Source organism: Anarhichas minor, unplaced genomic scaffold (genome assembly GCF_050575085.1).
Source record: "Anarhichas minor isolate MPS153535 unplaced genomic scaffold, ASM5057508v1 ptg000020l, whole genome shotgun sequence".
NCBI classification, from domain to species: Eukaryota; Metazoa; Chordata; class Actinopteri; order Perciformes; family Anarhichadidae; genus Anarhichas; species Anarhichas minor.
The window spans coordinates 3,291,912-3,316,276 of record NW_027466466.1 but is presented as its reverse complement, the minus strand read 5'-3'; the positions used below and the strand labels follow the sequence as shown (position 1 = coordinate 3,316,276).

Genomic DNA, 24,365 nt, shown 5'->3' with positions numbered 1-24,365 from the left:
ATCCACACTTGATGGACTTACTGCTTAGAAAAAAAAACACAAAAACACAAACAAGTCAGGAGCAAATACAAACTGTGTGTGTGTATTCTGACCAGGATGCCAAAGCCCAGCTGATCTCTCAGTAAATATGGACATATGGTCAGCCTCTGTGGGGAGACAGAGAGAGAGAGACAGAGAGAGACAGAGAGGGAGAGAGTATGAGTATGACACAGTGATGCTTCTTGGTGCGCTTTCCCCTTATCCGTCCACAGGGAGACATCTTATCCTCTCGGGACATGTGTTCCTCTCCCGAAGCTGAAGCGTTTGGCCTTTTCGACTCCTCGCATCACCGCGGTGAGCGGGTCAGAGGCATCCGCTCTCGGTTATGTAACGACGACAGCGTTCCCGGGATGAAAACAACGGGAGTTGTCGTGCCAGATTAGGTAAATTAGTTACGTAATTTCCACAGAGCGGTTTTGAAGAAGCGATGAGACATTGTGCACATCCTGTAGCAAAACAACTGCAAATAAAATCGGTGACAGCTTGGAACAAAACCTGGCAGCTACAGTCAGTCTGTGATCTCTGGCTCAGCTCACTTAGAAGTTAACAAATGAAGATTTTGAATTGTCCTACTTAGGAAAGTCAAGTTCACTTCTAGGTTTCTTAACCAACGCATATTGATTGGTCATTGATCATTTCCCAGGATTCCCAGGATTATTATATAAAATGGCGCATGTCTATGTTTGAATGCATATAGTGACAAAAAAACATTAGCTCATGGTTGCTGCATCCTCACTTTCATTAAAATCTTTTTAATTGAAACAAAAAAAAAACATTTATTATGCTGTTTTTTTACCGAATAAAACTATAACAAAATGCACTAAAACATGTATTACAAGTTTTTTTATTCACTGACCGGCATGACAGCAACAAGACACCTCCCAACTCCCAAAAATCTATCTTATTTAAAAGTATATTGAGCTGCTGGACCCGTTGCACTAATAGCAACGTTATGCCTCAGTGCTGTTAGCCAACGTTAACGCTTCTTGAAAGGAGAAAAACTAACTAAATTCATCTGCAGTCCTGTTGAAACAAGAAGACAAGAAGCAGCAACAGGCAGTAATTCTGCATGTACACTGAAGGAATAGATGTGAACTCCTTTATAATGTTATTTGAACCCTCAGCTGAGACAGCTTCTGAATGCTCCCCACAGCTCGGCTAGCTGTGATGATACAAAGCGTGCTGCTTGTGCACGATAACAGTAGCAAACTAAAGCGACACTAAAGTGTCTTTGGTTCTTGCTGACCAAAACTGGACTGAAATTTACAATTGTTAACAAAAAGCAATGCACAAACCCACTGCCAGTACTTTATTACTGCCAAATATTTTCTGACCGTTCCAGAGGGAAAACTACCTCCTAATTTAATTTCAACTTTCGAATGAATAGAGTCCTGTACCTCCTGCCACTCACTTTCTTTTTCATTAGAGCCCCAGAGACACACAGCTGCTCCAACACTGAGGTTATTTGCTTCTCTAATAGAAGCCGACACCCTCCATATCTCTACCTCCTTCCACCAACTTCCTCTCTCGTCCTCTTCCATTTCCCCGCTTTTAAACTGCTGTGATCTGTCGTTTTTTTAGATCTCTGCTTCTCTCTCCCCTCAGTGTTGCTGGATGTTATAATCAGAGTTGCCTGGGTGACCAAAGCGGGCTGCTGTCATGATGCCCAGGCCCCGGGGCTCCAGGCAGAAATACTTCATCATTTGCGACAGCGTGCTCCACTCCATCAAATACTCCTCCAAATCCTCTGGCCACCCACATCCTCGAAATCAGGACCTTGTGAGAGCAGTAAACCAAGGCCACGTGCGATGATGTCATGATGCGAAGGGCCGCTGTGATTGTTGACAGGCGGGGAGGAGGCTACTGTGGAGCGGTCGCGGCCCGAAGGAGGTGCGGGGCCACGGACCAGCTGTCTGAGAGACAGAAACCACCGAATATCAGAAGTGGCTTTTGATCCCATGAGCTAGTCCGCACGGGGGAAAGGCGTTTGGGATGAAAAGTTTGTGTTACAAACTGGGCTCATAGCGGCTGACAACATATACCATCATGGGATCATGGGAAATGTAGGATCCAATTTGTCTGGGGCCCGGAGTACCTGAATGTTAAGGAGGTACACGACGAAAGCGCTGTAAAGCATACGCCAGCGAAAAGCACCATCTGTGTCTGCAAAGAAAGCTGCAGCATGACCTACTTAGTCACCTTCCAAACCTGTACGAGGTAAAAACTTGTTCCTTTACTTTTTCACCTAAACTCGCAGCGCAACGAATGCTTACACTCTCAGTGTGGCCTAACAACCTCTTTCACTCATTTATTTTCCCCTCCAACAGTGTGTTTAATTGAGCAGTAGCTCTCTTTAACAAGGACGCAGAGCTCTGAAGCAGGGTGTGGTGCTGGGGGAGAACTTTGGTGATGGGGGGGGGGGGGGTCATCACAACCGGCTTCTAGACTAGTCATGGGAGCGACTTAATGAGAGGCTACAAAGACTAAGAGCAGAGCTGTTCGCAAGTATGTCGACATTTTTTTTTTCTTCCATCTAAATAATGGAGGGGCCGCTTCCTGTCTTCTCTGACAAGAACACGATTCATAGTAAACAAAAAGCCGTCCAGAGGACATCAGTGGAAGTGCTGTGTCCATTATTGATGCTGAAATGAGGGGCCAAACACCTGCTTCTGCTGAACTGGACCCGCACACCAGATCTTTCACATTATACAGCAAGCATTTGGCGGCAGCAGCGCTTCATAAACCCTCAAAACACTGAAGAAATCAAGATGAGCAGCTGTTTGCAGCCGTATGGTGGAACCAGGTCACCGTGTTTTAGTCAGCTTGAAAGACCAGAAAAAATAAGAAAAGAAACAGCGAACAAGTACATACTTTAACATTGTTTTTATTATTAATTGTTTAGAATACACCACTGTAAAACATTTTGGATCTCTCACTTGAAGACTCTTTGGGCATCACCGTGTGCTCTCCGGCCCTCTGTGGACTCCGCTCTTCATCTGTGATGGAACAGGTACGAAGAGGAGCAGCCTGGCCGGGGCTCACACTGAATGTGCTGAAACGTTAAAAAGGATGCAGGGGGCAGAGAAGCGGCGCAGGGGGAGACGGACCTCCTCTCTCGCTCCCGCTGCGACAAACAGGAAGTGGAATAATCTCACTCACTGTCACTGTGACCGGCGCCTGTATCTGCATGTGTGTTTAAATGGGATCCTACATGAACTGCAATTACGGTAGATGTGATCAGATTGCATTTAAGAGCGGAGATTGAATTCTGTACACAAAGTTGTCCAATATTAAAAAATACATTACGTTAAAACTTTCCAAATAAATATTGGTCCATATATTCGTTAGTATGGCAAGTGCATCTTCCTGAGACACTTTCAGAACCGCCATAGATATCTTCTTCTTTTCCTCTCTTCTTTCCTCTTTTCCATCTGCCTTTTACCCGTCCTTTGATTTTTCTCTCCATTCTGACTGGAGGCAAAATGACTTGTTCACGCTACACTTACTTTAAAACCATCCACTTCTGAGCTCAACCCTCATCATATGACTTGCTCCCCTCATGCGTGCCGAGACATACATCGTAAACAGATTCTTCTCCCGCTGCACCAGTGCAGTAATAATGTTTCGGACGCAACGCACGCACGCAACACACACACACACACACGCGCTAACTGCTGCTGCTCCTGTATTTACTGTAATAGACCTGAATGTACGTCTGTGCCGTGAAGTGATTATCCGCGTGGGAGCAAAGTGTGCGCTTCGTTGCAACCCTAAAATGAATGTGTACAAAATGTCTCACTCGCATGCTGACAGAAATGTGTATAATAACAGTCTTACAGCCAAACGTTTTTTTTTGAAAATACAAATGTGTTTATGGAAGCTTTTTTTTTTATGTGACATTTCACAGTATCAACGTGGTTCTCTTCCTCCAGCAGTTTGCAGCCAAGTTCCAGTGGCTTTGTGCTGCGGAGCTCCCTGGTACACACACACACACGCATGCGCTCACACACACAGACACACACACAAAGTACCTTAACATGAGGAACCACAAATGCAAATTTCCTCTGCCTTCATCCTCACCATCATCATCATTTATACCGGTCTATTATTGCTTTTGTATACCAATATTGTTACACAAGATCAAGTGAAGGAAAAGGGGAAACGTATCGTCCATTTAGTCCTGCAGGGAAGCAGTCCTGACTTGCAGCCCGGAAAACAATCACTGATGTGTAATTTCCAAAACAAGTGTCTTCACAGGAAAATGAAAAGAAACAACTACTGGATTATCCTTAAATGTGACGTAAGGCAGCAGAAGATGTGCTTTCCCTTCTTCAGACATACAAAAAGTCCTTTCAAGTCCTCGTTAGTCTATACGTTAGACACGGCGTTGTTGGCGTCTCGCGCATGACGGATGCCGTACAGCCACTTGATGACTCGAGCGTTCCTCTCTATTACGGAGATCCCGTATGGGACCCGTTCGCTGGCCCGGGCGGGACCGTCGTCGTCCTCCTCGTCCGCCCTTGCCCGTCCGGCCTCGTCCCCGCACTCCGAGCTGGGCGTGCTGACGCTGCGGAGCTTGGAGACCGACACGATGTCCGAGTTGGCTCTCGTGAAACGCTCCACTCCCCCCATGCCCTCCACCTCCCCTGGGTCCAGCCCGCAGTAGTTGAAGAAGCGCTCCAGGTCGGCGGTGGCGCGGGAGTAGCGGTCGCTCAGGTCCGACTTGGACCGGTGCAAGGCTGGGTGCTTGCGGGCGGACCCCTTGGAGCTGGCGTTTGATATGCGGGTGAACGCGGGGGAGGCTGGCGGGATCATGCCGGCTCGGCCCAGCATGGGACTAGGCGGCAGGTAGACCGGAGGGGAGGGCAGGGTTTGGGACGGGACGACAAGCTGGGGCTTGGTTAGGTTCTGAGAGGGTGCAGGAGGTGGGCCCTGGGGGTGTGCGACCTGGCCCTGGGCAGTCTGTCTGGGCCTGAGTTGGGGCTGCAGCATGACCCTCTGAGGCTTCCTTATCTCAGCCTGAGGCCGAACGTCCACCCTGCGCACTGTCACTGAGTTCGGGGAGCTATAGGGCGCTGGAACCCCAATGCGGGGTACTCGTGCTGGAACAGGGGGCGGGCGGCGGGTGGGTTCTGCTGCGGGGGTCCGGAGGTTGTTGTTGAGCGGAGAGGAAGTGCAGGAGGAGGTGGAGGAGTTGATGGTGCCGTGGTTCAGCGGTTTGAGGTTGTTGAGGAGCCGGTTGCTCCTCTCTTGTTCTGCCGACAGGCTGCTGCCGATGCTCTTAGCGCCCGATGAGGGAGATGACGAGGAGGGGGAGGTGGAGGAAGAGGACTGGGAGCAGGGCATTGGTCCATCACATACATCATTGATAAGATTGTTCAGAATATCCAAGTTAAGAGCAGGTCCTCGTCTCCACCCCGCTCCGTCCCTCCCTCCTCCGTTCTCCACGTCGGCTGGGCAGCGGGGAACTTTGCGGGCCGGTGGAGTGCTTATCTGGCACTGGAGCATCATCCCCGGGGGAACCAGGGGCTTGCGGATGATTGGCGCTTTGATGGGGGCCTGGCGGGTGAGGGCCACCTGCTGGCTCTTCACGTACTTGGCCTTGTCGGCTTCCAGGCGCTCCACGGCGCTCAGTTTGCGGGCCCCGGGCTCGACCTGGCGACGGAAGTAGTCTGGGCCCTTGTGAAGTATCCTGAAGGGCATGGCGGAGGTGAAGGGGACCCCGGCCAGACGGCCGTCTGATGGCCGTAGGGTCTCCACCGGCATGCTCGACGAGCTGACAGAGAGAGAGAGAAAAATATTCTCCATCAGTCAAAAGGTTTTTGAAACTGAATGATGTACGAGAGAACAGACAAGCCAATATGAATAGTATTTAGTGCGTTACAAAACGTGGTTCATAACAACCACTGGACACAAGGAGATACAAGTTAGACTAGAGACAAACAGAGGGACTGACAGAGGGAGAGCTGGGTGAGAGTGGGCCTTTAATGGTCAACAAGCATCCTTTTAGAGCGCCCACATGTCCTCTCTCAGCTTAAGAAAATAGCTCTTTTGTACCATCTCTTTTCTTCCCACTCTCCTCTCCCTCCCTCCCACCCAGAGCCCCCTTTAACTTCCTTACCGGTCGCTGTGTTGCTGCTCTCACTTCTCTCCGTTTCTTCCCTGTCGCTCCCTCTTGCTCTTTTATCCTTCCTTCCCCACTTAGTCCACGCTCAGTGAAAGGCTACTTGTGGGACGGGGTCAGTCGGGGTCAGATTCCACATCAGGCCCGGCCAGACCACCTCTATTGAGCTCGGCGGTGACCCAGAAGGGGTTTTTGGCTGCAGATCGGGGTCACCGGTCAGCCACAGGACAGCCGATCGGGAGCTCTCTTTAATCCGAAATGCGTCCGGTAGATCAGCCGGCGACGCGACAGCCTTTGAGATCTCCTTCACGATCTCTGTCCAACTCGTCCGTCAAGCACGTCCGCCTGTCCAGCTCTGAGACGACACAAAATAAAATCCGTCCAGCAGCTCAGCTGGAGAGACCCACAGTCCTGGAGAGGGTTAAAAAGAGATAAAAGTCCAAGTCAGACAATAGCAGAGCTGTCTGTTTTCCGCCTGCCTCTCATTAACAAAAGCATCCACACGCACTGATATATACACACACACACACACACACACACACACTCTCTCTCTCTCTCTCTCTCTCTCTCTCACACACACACACACACACACACAAACACTTCTCCGGCTGACAGACGGGGGTCTCTTTTCAACACTGAAGTGGAGCAGACGGGACAGGCTTTAATACCGAGGCTGGCTCCTCCCAGCCGGCCAATCACACGTCAAGCCGGGAGCCTCAGCGGGGCACAGGGGGCGGGAGATGCGCTCGCATTGGTCCCCCTCGAAAGGGTTTCTGACCAATTGGACCCATCCCCCCCTTCAGAGCACAACAAAACACCGGGGCAGGGTTTTCATTCAAATGAAAATTCTTTGAAAGGGAGAAAGGGGGGAGAGGAAAAAAAAGAGAGAGAGGAAGACACCGGGCGAAAACAGCTGCAATGTTTTTGCATCGAGCTCAGCGGGGTGCTATGAAAACACTGAAAGCCCGCAGAACTGTTCCTCTTGTTAAGCTCTTTGTCTTCATCAGCGCAGAAGAGGAGACAAAGTGTGGACGGTGTGTGAACGACAGACGGAGAGTAAACAATAGACTTATTCCAAGTGTCATCGTGGTCCAATTCGTTTTCTAACCATGTCCTGGTGCTTGTAGTGCTGCGGCCTAACAAACACAACACTAGTTTGGAGACAAGACAAAGACAGGCAGTGAAAGTTTTGTTGGTTGGCACCTAATTACTTCTCCTGTATTTCTGGGTTTTAGGGATTCAAAACACTGCCATTTCTTTCTTCTTTTTCTCCGAGCTCAAACTTCCCAGAAAAACAATCCTCCCCCTCCCAGCTTCTTATCATTTACAACGTTTCACTCCAGGGTTACATCACACCCAGTTCGTGGGCCCTCCTTCTCCTCCTCCTCCTCCTCCTCCTCTTCACCTCCAACATATCTATTCGCACATTTTTAATTAGTCTTTTTTTTTAGCCGTCTTCCTTCTCGTCTCCTTCAACATGTGACCCTGTTTCCCCCACATCCCCCCCTCGCTCTCATCCCTGAACAGCAGACCAGCAGCAGAGAGAAAGAGCAAAAGCGATCATGACAGCTTAGACTTGGACGGACACACACACACACACTTGCTTGCAGGAACTGCAGGAGCTTTAAAACCCACAGATATGCACAAACAGTCACACACGTCGCTTTCATCTCGACTGTGTGACAAACCAAAGAGAGGTTTAAAATAGTCTCGCTTAAATTACAAATGCATTTGCATCACAGAAAATAATGATTCACAAACATTCAGCGACCATAAGCCTTTAGGCAAACCTCTGGGGAGAACATTCAGAAGATCGAGCAAAAAAATACTATAATGGAAATACTGACGAAAGTGATCCGAGTGAGAATAAAATGTAACGTCTTCTAGGCAAAGAAAGGAGGGATTGTTCAGTTAGTTTCAGTTACAGGAAGACAGAAACCCAAGAGAGGTGCAGAAGACGATGATGACATCATCACAGCCTCCATGATCCTCAGAGACACACACACACACACACACGATCTTAAATTAGTTAATAGATTACCCGATTGATTCGCACACTGTTGGACTCTTTTTGAAAAATGTAGCCGCTGACTCAAGTGACATCACTAGAGGTAATTTATCAGGCTTCACACAGCTTCCTCTCTGGAGACACAAAAGGTTTCCTACAACCTTTTCCACATATGTAAAAGCAGTAGTCTCAAAAAGACCATTTTCTACTTCTCTCTGTCAGTCGTATATGTGACCGCTCATAGAAACGTGTCCTATTGAAAGACTTCACCAGAGAGACAAACGTCTGACGTTTAGTATGCTGTGGTCTTGTCATTACTCCTGCACAGGCCTCCCTCTACTGACAAAAAACACCCCTTTAGTTCAGATTTAGAGCCTTTTCTTGTCCACAAAAAAAAAACATTTTCCTTGAAACAAATACTCTGACAGAGGTCCCTCTTCACTGTGTAATTGTCTAAGATGTACACACACACACTAACTTGGCCTCCTATCTGCCTTTTCCACAACATGACAATGTAATTTAAAGTCTCCATTCCCGAGTCCGATATTTAAACATGACTACAGTGGACAATTCATGTATCATGGGATATCTCTCCAGCTCAACCTTTATAAAAACACAAGGTTTTAACAACCATGCAGAGCTGTGTGCATGCACACACACACACACACACACACACACACACACACACACACACACACACACACACACACACACACAGACCCCCGTCACACCCACGTAAACCCATTCAGCTGATCACTTTAATCCCATGATCCACTCATTATTCACTCTGTTTGTTACAACAGTTAAGTGGACACTGTTTGAGATGGAGAGAGAAAGAGTGTGAACAACTCTCAACAATCATTGTTGATACAAGGTTCCAAACATCTGCAGCAAAGGACTGAAACAGGTCAAATAAAAGCTGCTACATTCATTCAGCCTGCAATGAGATCAGATTTGGGAGTATGTTAATGCAACAACACATTTAACTTTCTTTATCGGCATTGAGAAGGCATGCAAATAATGTCAGCCTGGAATAAAAACAGCAGCTACAGTTGTTGGGTACCTCACTTTCTACAGGGCCAGACAGCTAAAAGGTGTGAATTGATCAAGCAACAAAATGAGTCAAGAGATGAGTGTGTGTGTGTGTGTGTGTGTGTGTGTGTGTGTGTGTGTGTGTGTGAGAGAGTTAAGAATGACTTCCATGGGAAACACAACACGTCTCTGAGCCCGTCCGTCTCCTTTTTCTAACTTTCCATTCATGTTCTGTTCCACAGTTTCACAAACAGCCGATGTCTCCAAAAAAGCGACGAGCACAGCGAGAGGCCGAGGAGTGACCTTTCTGTTCTGTCACATGCTAACCACTGCGTGGTTTTGAATTTGACTGCCTTTTACATTTGGCTTTCCAACCGCAAAATATTAGCGGGTAACGGTATGTTTTTTCTAATGATGTCTGCTGTGTGTGTGTGTGTGTGTGTGTGTGTGTGTGTGTGGGAGAGAGAGATTGTGTTTCATAGCGTGTGAGTAATACCGTAGAAAGAGCAGAACAAGAACAGAGAGATAAAAGTGTGCTCGGTATTGTCTCTGGATCTCTGGGACCAGAGATGCCACAAAGGGTGGCAGAGGAAGCTCCAGCTGAAAGGATGGGATGACTACGTTTTCCACCACAGCTGACTCTGGTCATCGAGCAACCGGCCTGCTTAAGACTGATTACAGGGAGAGCCCATGACTGGGAGCAATTTGCCTCGCCAATAATTTCCTCGCACCAAGTTACCGAGTGACTGAACGAACAGCAAAGGAAATGGGTTTTAGTAGGAAGACACGAGAAGAAAGAGGCCAGATCTGATGGTTATTTTTTTTTATAAATTTGCTTCCTAGAAAATGTCCTAAATCATGACAAATAAACAAACAAGATGCAGCAGCACACCGAGGGTCCAAACATTGAGGGGCATGCGTGTGGTCTGTGACACCAGCTGGCTTGGTCGTATCGCAGTGGCCCTGGTCCTAGCGGCGGACATTGACCTCAGATTGTATAGAAAACAACAGAGAGCCAACCTAAAGAGATGTCACCAGAAACCCCCTCCTGACACTGAGGAACACATCTGTAATCACGTGAACTAAGTGAATGATGAAGGTGTAAATAACCGGATAAAAGGTGATTTAAAACGACTTCTGTCTCAGAGGTCTGGTTGAGCTACAGTAAACAACTTTCCCCAAGCTGGAGGGGATTCAACATCTTTCTATACTGGAAAATAATGTTTAAATTATTCAATCTGTGAGAAAAATCTCTGTATCCTAAATGTTCTTTGAAAGAGTCACCTTCACCCCAAGCAGAGAGAGAGAGAGAGAGAGGAGGGGGGGAGAGAGAGAGAGGAGGGGGGGAGCTGTGGTGGGTTAGTCAGCAGTGATTTCTCAGGTTCATCGGCCGCTGGAGGGACGAGCAGGAAGCAGTGACGCATTTCACGACAGGGAAGACAGAAAGACAAACAAACGTATTCAGCTGGAGTGTTTGCTTCTGACTGTGAGCGACCAGCAGGTTGACCCCGTTTTAGGATGACCTTAGCCCGTCTATTTCTGGGCGTTTTGCCTCTTTGCCACACAATGCACGGGCAACTGCTGCAGATGAATCACACACTGATGGATGCTGGTATACCGACTGTCCGATCTAACCGCTGCTTAACAACAACAACAAAGCGCTACTAAAAAACAAGAAAACAAGTACAGACTTCACTAAAACCTCTCAACACCAAATAGGGTATTATTGCTTTTACCTGCTCAATCAACCTCTTTTTAAAAGGGTGGAGCTCCATGATACCAACTGTGACTACACACATGGGTCTTTGTAACAGTAAAAGTGACAGCAAACAACAGAAAAGATAGGAAATAGTCATTTTACAAGACGACAACTCAAGGTCCCCTGACTAGCTTTTCCCAGAGTGTATCATGTCCATATACTAACAAAAGGACATTTATTTAGAACTAATAAATGCAGATACATACAGTAAATACAGAGAGAGAGGTCACACGTTAGTGCCAGTTACAGAAGAGCATATCTGTAGCAGGGAGTCAGGGTTTGCTCAAGGACAGTTTGGCTGCTTTCAAATAGTTCTAACAACTCTACAGTCATGCTTGCAGCTAAATGCTAATATCCGAATGCTAACATTTGTTAATTAGCACTAAACACAAAGTTCAGCTGAGGTTATAAACAAAAACAAAGTTGGACCCAATGACTGCGCAAGAGTAAAATTTAGGAGATCGCCAAAGTCGGTACCATGAATGTAGTTTTTGGGATATTTAAAGTTATTTACAGCTGTGGACCCTCTGACATCACCACCTTACCTTGACAGAGAACATTGTCATCAAGTCAAGGTAAGTGTCCTGTGAGTACAACATAATCGTGCAATGTCAGAGAAATATGTGTTTTCTTTGTGATATTGCTGGATTCAGGGGCTGTGCATTAAAGAGACAGGATAGGAAACAAGAGAGGAAGTTCTGAAAGGAGGAGCACCCCTTAACATTTCCATGATCTGATGAACACCAATCACACCCCAGGCTTAATGAGCTCAGTTAAGCATCTTGTATCTTCTGGTTTAATAATACCTAAAGGAAAATAGGCCAAAACCTGAGTACTCAAAAAGCTTCAGTTTGGAAGTCACTAAAAAGCTTAAAAAGAAGAGTTCAAAAGGTTATCAGTCACGCCCCGTCCAGGCTCATTTAGGGAGCTCCAAAGACAGCTAATGAAGACAGAGAGGCGAGCACCGGTCCTCACGGGATGCAGCCCGTACTGCCCTCAACTCACCACACTGAACCGTGTGGTCAGCAGCTCACTTCCTCCTCAAAACAGCACTTGGCTGGGTAGAGACATGCATGACTGAGGTGGACTACAGGGGGTTATGCAACCCTCATACGCATCAGGGTCTAGACAACCACTGGACCATAAGCAGACAGTTCTTATAGCATCTGGGTTCATCTTTGTATGGCCCTCCCCCGCCCCATATCCACCTCTGCCTGCGCCTGTGGCCTCAGGAAACACACACATCCCTGCACAATTACACCCAGGGGTGGGGTGAGGAGGATTCCAATGAAATCCTGTCTTGTGTGTGTATATTTGTAGCTGTGCATCCACGATTGTCAACATCCTTGTCTGTGTGTGTGTGTGTGTGTGTGTGTCTCAGGAAGAGAGTTTTGACTGAGTAGGTAATCAGTGGAGAGCAGGTGGCGAAGTCTTCCCACGGGAAAACTTAACTCGGCAGCTAATGCAAACATATTATAAAATCTGCCATTTGCCCACATTAAAAAGAAACAATAACTTGTTATGTGTTGCAACATGAACAAAAACAACACAATATATTACAACAAAAAAAAAAAGTTGGCACAACACAGTTGATTAAGTTATTCGGTATTCAGTTGTCTCTTCAGAATTAAACCAACATTTTGAAGATAGCAACTCTGTGACAGAACTCTGGTACATTTTTGAAGGCCGGCAGACAACTTTAAGTCTTGTTTGAGGTACACAAGGTCTCCTTAGGTCACTTCAGATATATCTAATGATAAGATGTTGGGTGGTTATCTTTCTCCCGGTACTGGGTAACGCGCATGCAGGATTACGACTCTTGAGATTTACTATACCCGTAGGGATTCTGGCATTGCTGAGCCTCTGTAGAGCGAAACAACTCTGATCCAGCGAAGAACAAAAATTCTGCTGATTATGGAAACTGCAATGATACCGCTCAAACTGATCCTCTTTTGGGAAATGTGTAATTTCAAGTGTGTGTGTGTGTGTTTGGATCACTGGCTTGAGGCTGGTAACACGCACATACAGACATAACTGCACACTAATGAAATTACATGCCAGCTGCATACAAAAAGATACAGAACTACTGCATACCTGTACAGTCACGTGTACACACACACACACACACACTGCAATGGTGGAGATAGAAGGCAAACAAAAAAGTAAAAATCCCCTCCTTCAACATGGTGATGAACGCATTCCAGAGACGCGCAGGCCTGGACGCAATCACATACTGATGTCCACAGTCAGCTACAGAGCCACCACACACACACACTGGTGTGGGAGGAACAGTGGTCACCGTGGAGTCGCCTCAATGGCTAGGCCTCACTGTTGGCTTGAATACAGGGAGTGTTTCACTCACGTGCACACATACACCGTTGGTTGCACACACATGCACAAACACACTGGACAAACTGTACTCTTTCACCGACTGTTAACCCTTTATAATCCCCGATTACCTCTCCACTGACAGAGAGAGAGGTGCGGAAAGTCTAAAGAGCGGTCATGGTACAGTGAGTTTCTGTCTGTTTTAGACAACAGCCTGTTGTAGTATGCCCTCACACACACACACACACACACACACACACACACACACACACACACACACACACACACACACACACACACACACACACACACACACACACACACACACACACACACACACACACACACACACACACACACACACACACACACACACACACACACACACACACACACACACACACACACACACACATCAGCTCAGTGTGCGGACAAACCGAAGCACTGCTGCCAAGATAACACGATGTGGAGAAAACATCACAGCATTTTTTTTTTTAAACAAATCTTGTGCTTTCACAAAAAAGCAGCAACCATGAGTAATGTGGATATAATGACTGAGTGGGTAGAGTCTAATAATAGAACAGCGAGAGCAGTCTGGTAAGTTCAGTAAATCACATCACTGTTCTGTAACGCAGCCTTTAAAACCAGGGAAAGACAACACTCATGCCTTGTTATGATTTAACGATATCCCAAAAAGTCTAGTTGTATCACGATATGGATACAATATTGATATATCGCCCAGTCCTATTTGAAACGCTGAAATAAAAGCATCCACGTGAAACTTGTTGGAGGTACGACACATCCACTCAGCCGTTTCTCACGCCGTTACAGCTGAGCTGCCAAATGTTAGAATCAAGACCAGTATTTTTAGATTTTGGCATTCCATCTCCAGTACAAGGAAGCACAGCCTGGGACACAAAAAGACACAGTAGCTGCCTGTATCAGAATAGAGCATTTCTATTGCTCTGTATGGTTTTCCAAATTACCACAACAAAGACATGTGCAGGTCCTCTTGCTATTGCTGACATCCTATGTCTAAGATACTATTGACTGAATGCATTCACATAAACGTGCAACAAACTCATTAAAGATGTAGTGACATAAAAATCTTGAAGTCAAACCAGCACTCTCAAGTGTAACGTTTGCTGTCGATACCTGCCACAGCAACGAGCCCCCTTTTTTAAGCACAAGGACACAACCCCATGTCAACACACTGCAGGCACTCTGATCTGCTCAAACAGGACAGGAGGTAAAGTTTACTTACATGATGTATACGAGTCCCAGCGGGAGATCCTAAACCCAGGAAGACCAAAAAACGGACTCTTCAAAGAGCCGCGGGTGACACTGACAGAAAGCGGGTGAGGGCTCTGGGTCTGATGAGAGCGCGTGGTGTGTGTTCCTGTGTGATCGCGAGCCAAACCAACACTGACCTGAGCGTCTCTCTGCTCCTCGGGCTCATACGCTTCCCTCCTCCTACTGCCGAGGAAGACCCCGCCCCCTCTGTAGAGCAGCAGGAAGAGAGTCGGGAGAGCAGGAAGCAAGAGCTTTTTCCTCGTAGTCACATGATCTACCTTCTCATTACCCTGTCACTCTTTCGAAGTGCCGTTTCCACCCCCTAATATGGCAGAGGCACCCGCGATGCAGGAAGCCAATGCCGACGGCTGTGGTACAGGAAGACACCAGCGATCACCATGGAGAAAACAATCGATGCACAGAAGACACAAATCAGAGATGGGTGACTTTACAGCCACGATTGCTTCTCGGGAGAACGACGGCCTTTTTCCTGCTTACTCCAAACAACCTGCTGCCGTTTCTGCAGCTGCTGCTAAACAAAATCTAAAATGCATCCTTCCTGATCACAAGGAGACTTTTCCTGGTAAAAACCGGGCAGCAGATGTAGACCAGTCTGGAGTGAGTCCATATTTGGATGCTACTTTCTATGTACATGACTGGACTTATTACTAGAGCTGCAGTGATTTGTCTGTTAATCAATAGGTTGACTGACCTAGAAAGGTTGCAGCCATATATTGTACAGAAATGTCACTTAGTGGTGGGGTTTACTCAGACATGAGGAAATGTCAAATTGCCATCCCATTGACGTTATGACGTGTGGGTTTTAAAAGGGGCACATCATTTAACCCTCTGAACCCCAAGCAGTTTCGGGTCGTTTTTTTTCCTGGCGAGATTTTAAAGAAGACATTTTTGATGAACTATCACAATTTTAAGCTTAGCTTCGGTTGCGTTTTCTGACAGAACCCTTCGTCAAACATGATGTATTCAAGGGCCGTCGGAAAGAGGAAAATGTGACGATAATGACGGTCTTTACCGCTTCTGGATACGATAAACGGTGTAGTTTTTGCCGATTGTCAAAAAAAAACAACGTGCTTTTGTATCCCGCCGACGGGTTTTGGGGTTCAGAGGGTTAAAAACAACCTCTTCCTACAGTTTAAAGCTACTACGAGGAACTTTCATCTTGTGTTGATTTTTGCTGCCCCTTTGGACAAAAGCGGAGTGTTTCAGAGCCACCAGAGTCCTTTTAGGATAAGCTCTCATTTTACTGTAGCGGAGTCCAACTATATAGAAACAGCCACTCATGTCGGTCATATAGAGACATCAGTATTACATTGAGACTGTTTCATAACCAGTTAAAATGAAATTAGTTTGATATTACTTCCTATGGATAAGACATATTTCCTTTAGAAAATATGTCGGCCAGCAGAAGAAAGCAGATAAGCACCATTAATTGACTGAGTTTGGGTAAATTTACCTTACTACGACATCCCAGCATCCAAACAAAACACTGACTTCCTCCAAGTTATTCCAGACAACATTAGCCGTTCCTGTCCAATAGATTCTCTTGAGATACTAAACAATGTATTCTAGTAAGTGAGAAAGTCAGGGGAAGGGAAGTAGGATAACAAACGGTGTGGTGAATGGAAGAAAAAGATTATGATTATGAAGGAGGCGGGGCCAAGGATATCCTGTCATTAGGGCCTCCAAAACAGTGGTTCAGCAGCTTTAACTCCTGGAATACCTCCAGAGTATTCCTGTGTGTTTGCATATAAAAAGGGCCGGCGTCCAATTAATACCAAACAATAAATCAGTAAATGCACCTGCATCTATTCCCACGAGTAGTTGATTTCACTTCCTGCACACCGTGGCTGATCTGTCCTCGCTCCTCACAGTCCAAACAGACACTCAGCAGTGCTTATTTAAAGGACTCAGCAGGGCGGGGTGCACCAGACCCACGCACACACACACACACACTGAAATACATGTATACAAACCGACACACAGGTCCAGGCACTCGCAGCCACAGTCTAAAGTCAAACACACACACACATGCAGTGGTCAGAGGTTCTCCGGAGGCAGCAGCGGACTCCCTCGCTGTAGAAGGAAACAGCAATCGGTGGCTCTGAAGTCAAAAAGCACACAGCGGGAGTCGAGTGGACAATAAACATTTCAGCTGGGTCAACAAATTCCAACACCTTCTCCACCTTTCTGTTAACGCCATCAGTCGCACTCTCTCCTCCCTTCCTTTTCCCGCCTCCTCCCGAGGATCGGGGCAAATAATCACACATTCATCATCTCATATATCTTTTCTGCTCTTCGGCAAAACATCTACTGTTCTCTACCTAGGTCGATCCATTTTCTCCTCCCTCTGTTTTTTGCTTCACCTCCATTCTGTCTTCATACTTCTTCTACCTCATTCCTCTCTTCAACCTTCTTCTTACCCCTCTCTTGTCAGTCCCTCTCACATCCATTGAAAGCAAAACGATCTCTGTGTCAGATGGAAATATTTTGGACATAATACCCTGAGAGCATGCCAGCCGGCCCTCTGTTAGTGGTAAAGCACCTCCATGAGAACACACACCTTGGCTCGCAGACACGGAGGAGGCCGGCGGATTAAGAGTATTAGTGCGAGTGCGTGGTGCCGTCTGATTTGGCTAAACCCTCTGTGATCCACGATGCACACACACACGCTCACTTACCCACGTAACAACGAGACCTATATCGAGGCCCGCTGGATGTTTATTAAACACACAACGTGAGCTCTAATTCCGCAACTTTGATTCATCAGCTGGAAATGTCTTTTTATAGTGACAGCTGGAGATGGCGAGGGGTGTAAAGTTACTGCAGCTCTCGCTCCTTTCTCTCATACCAAAATCATATGCTCCGTCTCACACTCACACACACACACACACACACACACACACGCACACACACACACACATTCCACGAATGCAGGGACACTGCAGGGCTGCATCTCACGTTACTGCTCCCTTCACACACTGGCTAGCCCGAGCAGGCCCGGTCTCTGTCGCCCTGCATCCTCAGTGGGTGAAGATATCAAACTGGAATCAATCCCCTGAGAGAAAAAAAACTATCTTAAGACTTTGTAATGGTGACGGGGCAGCGGAAGCATCTGCTCACATTTGCAATTCATTTGTTGAATTTGCCCACGTAAATGGAATCAGTTCACGACTGATAATAGATGGCAGTTGAAATTCAAATTTCAAGAGGGACTTCTTATCGGGCCTGGTTGACACCGACATGCAACGGGTGTTGACTCTCCCATGCTCATACGTGCTGCAAACAGACACAAGCAAATATTACGGGCTTGTTTAAACATTGAGAGTTCTTTCGGGCGACATGTGACTCGTTTCAAAGCCCTTGACCCTGTCTTTAAATCGAATGTAGCAGATAAACACAGCAGACAGCCCGGCAGCAGAGAAAACTCTGTGTTCTATGTAAATAAGATGCGTCTCTCCATGAACTAGATAACCTCTTCATTGGAGGGACATCTGACCCTGAACTACCTCCTGGCACAGTGAAGGATACCATGTCTTCACAAATGCAGAGCAAAACTGGATTAGAGTCAGGTGATGCGCTATACAACGAGACAACAGAAATCTGTCAGCTGGTAGAGATTTCAACGTACACTTTCCACTTCCTTTAATATCTCTGCTTGCACTCGGCCACTGCGAGCACATCTACATTAACCCTGAGAGGTTACCATTAAGATTTTATTCTTAGCGCCCACGTCGACTCTGCATTAGAGGGGTCCTACAGTGAGGTAGGGTTAAACTTCCAGTTGTGGGACTCACTAGAGACATGAGAGGTTCAAGGTGCAAGGTTATATTTATTCTGCCACTAGGGGAAATCTGTTTTGAAGGCAGAGGTCATGGATGCAACAAAAGAGACAACATCATCGACACAATAAATCACAGAGCTAGAGCAGGGAAATGGAAATTCATCTAAACTACACATGTACAAGAGTGCAAATGTTCAAGGGAAGTGCAACGAATCCAGCCAGAGAGCTATATGCTGTTAAACATATTATTATTATTAATGGCACTTGGGATGAAGGAGACGTGGGATCTCTTAGTCCCCTGAAGAGACGTCATGAGGGCAAAAGCTGAAAGTCCTTCAGGAGTGGATGGTCCTGGCAGTCCAACATAGAGCTGCCTGATACAACAACTTACCAGTACCGGGTATTGAATTACTCAAGTCCATGCGGAGATAGCCCCACTGACATCATCAAGGTTATTTTTTCGAACTTTAGAAAGCTACCTCAAACGCCACTGAAGACGAACACAACCGACATTGTTTGCCCAGGCTAAAGACAGGTAAACTGAATCTCGTGTCAAATTTAAAACGTGGTCCATTGAAACTTCCAACAGAAGATATTCTACCACTCTGTTAGTCTGTTGAAGGTACGCAGTATTAACAAAATAAACCAACAGTTTCTTTCATTAGCGTGCGTTAGCTCTGTGAAGTTTCGGTTATTTCAACAAAAAGAAACCTGTTGTAACGCTGAAATGTAGAAACCACATCTTGACCCTTTCCTGTCTATTCATGTGGACTGTAACACCCTCACGTGCAACTCTGCAGACAGCTTGCAGCTACATAAAGACAGTCTCGTAAAGGTGATCCTGATGGGACACAACAACAGGCGTCTCTAACAACAGAGGCACGTTAAGAGCCGTTTGTTTGAGCCCTCTGGTTAGTAGGTCATTGGGCCCAGTGTGGAGGGGGCAGGGTGAATAATGGTTAACAAGTAGCATGTTGCTAAATGGCAACCTCCAAACAGCCAGAGGGGCTGACGACAGGCAAAGGGCAGAGTCTCTGTACGTGCACTGAGGAAGCACAGACTTCTGGGAATGACACCAGAAGAAAAGGGGGGAGGGCATGATGAAAGAAAGGTTGGCATCCAGACTGCTGTCGTTTGTCTCATACAAGGGTGGGGAGGGGTGGACGAGGGAGATGCCTCCGAAAATACACAAGCAAACACACCCACACACACACTTTCAAACTCACACGTTCTGGGTGTGTGTAGGGAGTCACGAAGACAAACCGATGAGCACACACTGTGTGACGCATCACAGACACACAAAAAGTCATCAGACCTGATATTGTACGTATGCAGTCATCATCGCTGATTCAGCCTGAACTGCCTCAGACCCAGTCATGATTAATGACTCAATCTGTGTGTGGGCTGCTGGCATAGAAAATGGCAGCAAACAGAAACACCACGTGTGCTCCTACACTTGCAAAACACAGACAACAAAGTAAGCAGATCAGTGTAACACTGGTGTACTTCAAAGTCAGCCTCTAAAACATTTTCTCTGTGTGGAGAGCTGTTGAGCCGACAACTGCATTGAAAAGAAAACGTCGAAGGGCTTCTGCGGGACACTTACGACACGCGTGGTCTTCCTCTCCACGTTACCTCTCACTGAGCGATGCGCTGTCAGTTCCACAGTCACAGACTGCCAGGACAAGCAGTCACACTGACCTCATTCCTCAGGGCGAGACTGGCCCAAACTGGGAGCACCCAGGGGCCAATGACAGAAGGGAACTCCAGCCACATGACAACTACTGTCTAGGATATTTAGGCCAGACAGAGCTTAACCTGACTGTGAAGCTATAGCAAGAGGGCAACGTGCACCCTTTAAAAGTGAGATGTCATCATCAAGCGGAAACACTTTAGTCAAGTTACACACAAACAAGCAATGATTGGGCCTTTGTGCACATCGGAGGTACTGGCAGACCGTCAGACAGACAGTATGAGAAAAATAAAGAGTTGTTATTTTATATTACTTTAGGTACATTTTGCTAACTAATACTTATGTACTTCTGCCTGAATAACATTATGAAAGACTTTTACCTGAAATGTAGTGTTTTCATAGTGCGGCACTGCTACTTTTAGATCTGAGTACTGCTTTCACCACTGTTCATCAGTGTACTTATGCATACAAATGGGATTGTTATTTAGTGCATGATATGTGAGTGGACACATGCGGTACCTATATGCATAAACACAAAGAATCTCTTTCAATAAGTGCTTTGAACAGCTTTGCATAATGTCAGATTGTATCTGTGGCGCTGTGTGTGTGTGTGTGTGTGTGTGTGTGTGTGTGTGTGTGAGTGTAGTTAATGTTGTATCCTCTGGTTATGTGGAGCAGATTACTTGGCCTGGTGCTAAAAATGATGGGAACGAAAGATGACCTGATCATCTCATGGCAGTGCAGAAGTTAACGTGCACACGAAGCTACGTCAGTGGAGCATTAACGGACAAACACGGGTAGCACCACAGGACAGACGGAGACAGAGAGACGGACAGGACACCAGAGACACAACGTGTTGTCTGTTGGCACACTCAGCAAAACAACGCAACACTTTGACAGCAGCCAGACAGTAAGAGTGAGAACTGAAACCACGCAGCTTCAGAGTCACTCAAACGGTTCATTCTGAAACGGGGGATGACTGTGGCACCTGCTGACACAACTCTTCAACCAAACTCGCCTCGTGTCCATCCTGGAAAAAAAACCAAAATAGCGCTCATTGTGTTCTCTTCATGCATATGCGTGTAAAAATCTAAGAACGGCCGGTCTGCACTCTGCAAAGAAAAACAAACCACATTTTCCTATCTTGGTGTGCAACAATGATGTTGGCTACAATGTTATAGGCCACAGCAAGTGGAGCATAATGGAGCCTGGGCCACACTATCATTTGCTGGCTTTTCATTGTGATGGATGGTATGTAGGTTTGGGAGGAAAAATATGATATTTTCCAGCTAATCGCAGGCTTGGTGTCGTATCGAGCCTTCTGGATGAGCCGAGAGAAAACAGAGAATATCACCACCGGCGTTAGCGACAGTGGTTAGTTTGTCTGTTATTTGCAGGCCATCACGGCAGGCTGATGCAACAGTCAAAAGGAAATGTTCCTGTTCCTGTTTCTGTCTGGGTGGCAGCTATGTTAAGCACAAACTGTGATATCACAGCCGCTGATATCTGATACCCCTTAGTCCTTGACAGCTACAGTCACACCGCTAGGACCAAAATACTGAGTAGGTAACAACAGGGTGGGCAGACAGACGGAAGAGCCAGAAAAGCTCATGAACCAAATGTCAAATATGGTGACGTAATGGAGAATAACTTGAAAATCGACACGCACACGTCCTATAATAAGGTAAATCTCTGATGAATTTATCTAAAACAAACAATCAACCAAATCTGTTTCAAGTAATTCTAAATAAAAAGGATGATATTTTTTGTATTCATTCCATTAAAATTCCAGTTTCACTGTAGAGTTATTCAGAAGTACTGAAGCATGAGTTTAAAACGAATTTTGCCCACCAGCATTGCAAAGCTGCTGATCTAAGCTCCTGAATTAGACAAAAGGCTGTGTTACTAGTGGAGTTTAATAGGCCAACATCTTCCAAGTGCATTACATAAGCAGAAGCCCATCTCCTGCTTTCATACCACTGATGTTAAAGCACCCCCCCCCCCCCTGGACAGGACACTAGTGGGTTGTGGTGGGCCTCTGTCTTCAGTTAAAGCCCACCATAAGCTTCTTTCCAGACATCACCAACCGATACTCATTTGATGATTTCCCTTGTCTAAATGAAGGAAACAAAGTCTCTGTGGATTCTTCAAAAGGCAGATGTGAATAACAGTAGGCCGCTCTGCACCACGGCTACATGCACTCTGTCACGCACTGCTCTCAACGTTTCAAAAGCATTATGCTTTTTCCATTAAGTAGAACAACTCGAGTCAGCCAACTGGTTTTCTTGTTTTTCCCAAGATGAACGCTCGCTCTGGAGGGGCCCATAAAAATTAAAAAAAGGCCCCACGCTGACAAGCAAACTGACTGCACAGTCCTGGCCTGGGAATGATCAAGAGAGGAAATTACAAGGTGGTGTGTTTGTTGCCGTTGCCCAAGGTGAACAGCTTTTGCATGTCTATTGTGAGTATGAGCCCGTTATTAATTAAGCCAACACACAGTCTGCTTTTCTCACTTGTTATATTTTACATCGAATGTGACAGGATGGCGCAGTAGCTCAGCCGAATGTCTTTCAGTCACATCAAAAGGCAGACCTGGCAAATGGTAATTCAGTCCGATTATCAGGTCTGCAGCTGACCTTTGAACCTCCCAGCAAAGAGAACAGAACACAACTTCACTCGAGGTAGTCGGCTGCTTAAAAATCCTGACTTTTTAAAATGACTACGTACTGGACCTACTGACTCAAGGAGAACACAACCAGACTACCACAGGGAGGGACATCTGATTCAACCGCAGCCGGTCCATCAGGCCTCAAGAAGAGATCATTACTGCTCTCCTAACACTAGTGTAAATCTGAGCGTAAATACAACGGCCAAACTGTGTGAAGCCTCTTGTGTGACCTTTACACCAGACTAGACTCATATCCTCCAGTGCTCAAGTGGACTTTCTCTTTTTATGCAACAGGCATCATGTTACCTCACATACTTTTTTTTTTTTTTACATTCTTCTGGGAATAACAGCCCGATTTCCCAACATCCCCTCCCCAGTGGAGCCATCTCTGCAGGAGGAACTGAGGTGGTCTCAGATAGATTAGAGACCTTCTGCAGGCTAAATGGGGCATTAACATCACAGAGAAGGTGTGAGTCACTAAGCTCACCCAACAGAAAACAGTAACGTAGTCATGTAAATGGCCATGTTGATAATCTTGGAACAATGAAGCAGAGCTAGTAGGCTACCCTTTGCTACTGAGTTGAAAGAATATTGTAGTTAAAAACCACTCCTTTGGCTCTCCTCGACTGCAAACGTTGTATTTCTGAGAAATACTCAATCAACTGTGAGAGGCAGCGAAATTACTTCAAACGCTTTCTTTCTGTTTTGTTCTTTTTATTTAGCGTTAGATAAAAAAAGGTTCATTATGCTAAGGTCACAACAAAAGCCACATATTATATATTCCACACGACCACTTTCATTAAAAAGACCCACTCACCCGTGTCCACAGCTCTTTTGGGAGGACGGTGTATTTATTAACGTGTGTCGAAGCGGTTACTTGTAGACACGTGCAGACCTCGTATTGACTTTATCAACAGTTCACTTTCACAGAAACTTTCAATGTTGGCGCGGCTGATACCATGACTGACCTCCGACCGACCACACGGTAACATATACCTGGGCTGTGTACGCCTATGAAACTTCAAAATAACGTGTAGATTATTGAGGAGCGATGTTTGAATAACCGTCGATTTTCAAAGACTCTGGAAAGCTTTATTCCTTTTGAATTATAGTTTATTTAAAAAGAGACACCCCCCTAAAATGAACCCCACTTTGGTACGGTCGGGTTTTCTTCTCATTGGTCAGCCTGGGCCATTTACAGTTTTTGGAAGACGCTGCGTCCCCGGTACCTTGGTAACCACGTACTCTCGCGAGACTTAAACCTACTTGAACGTTGGACGTTGAACAGGCTTTTCTTTTGTCAGACGTTCCCTCACGCCCCAGAGGTGCAGCCCTCAGTATCACTGTTACAGGACTCTTTAAGTTCAAGTAGGAACTGTGCAGCTTTACCAAGACAACTCAGCCCCTCCAATATCACTTTATGGAATAATAAAGTTATTTAGCAGAAAAGAAAATCCATATAGCAAAATGACAGGGAAATGTATATAGTTTTTTCTTCATTTATTAGACAATAGCAGAAATAAATTAAAGTAGGAATGACCCCAATCTAAATTATTCATCAACAGAATTTCCCAAAGCACTAAATAATTGGATTAGAGGTAGGCTGCCCTTATTGGTAT

At 46.1% G+C, this 24,365-nt stretch overlaps 1 protein-coding gene across 2 annotated transcripts; it reads right to left on the bottom strand.

Annotated features, from left to right (window-relative positions):
• Positions 1-2,906: 2,906 nt before the first annotated feature.
• On the bottom strand, positions 2,907-23,636 carry LOC142954461 (protein FAM110A). 2 transcript variants are annotated; one of them, XM_076095484.1, is made up of 3 exons: positions 23,564-23,636; positions 6,161-6,574; positions 2,907-5,815 (listed from the first exon to the last, which is right to left on the bottom strand). In XM_076095484.1, exon 3 carries the CDS (start codon positions 5,803-5,805, stop codon positions 4,408-4,410), a length of 1,398 nt encoding a protein of 465 aa, XP_075951599.1. In that variant the 5' UTR covers positions 5,806-5,815; positions 6,161-6,574; positions 23,564-23,636; the 3' UTR covers positions 2,907-4,407. The 2 variants fall into 2 exon arrangements, with proteins under 2 accessions (XP_075951599.1, XP_075951598.1); XM_076095483.1 differs by lacking the exon at positions 23,564-23,636 and adding an exon at positions 14,555-14,767.
• Positions 23,637-24,365: the final 729 nt, after the last annotated feature.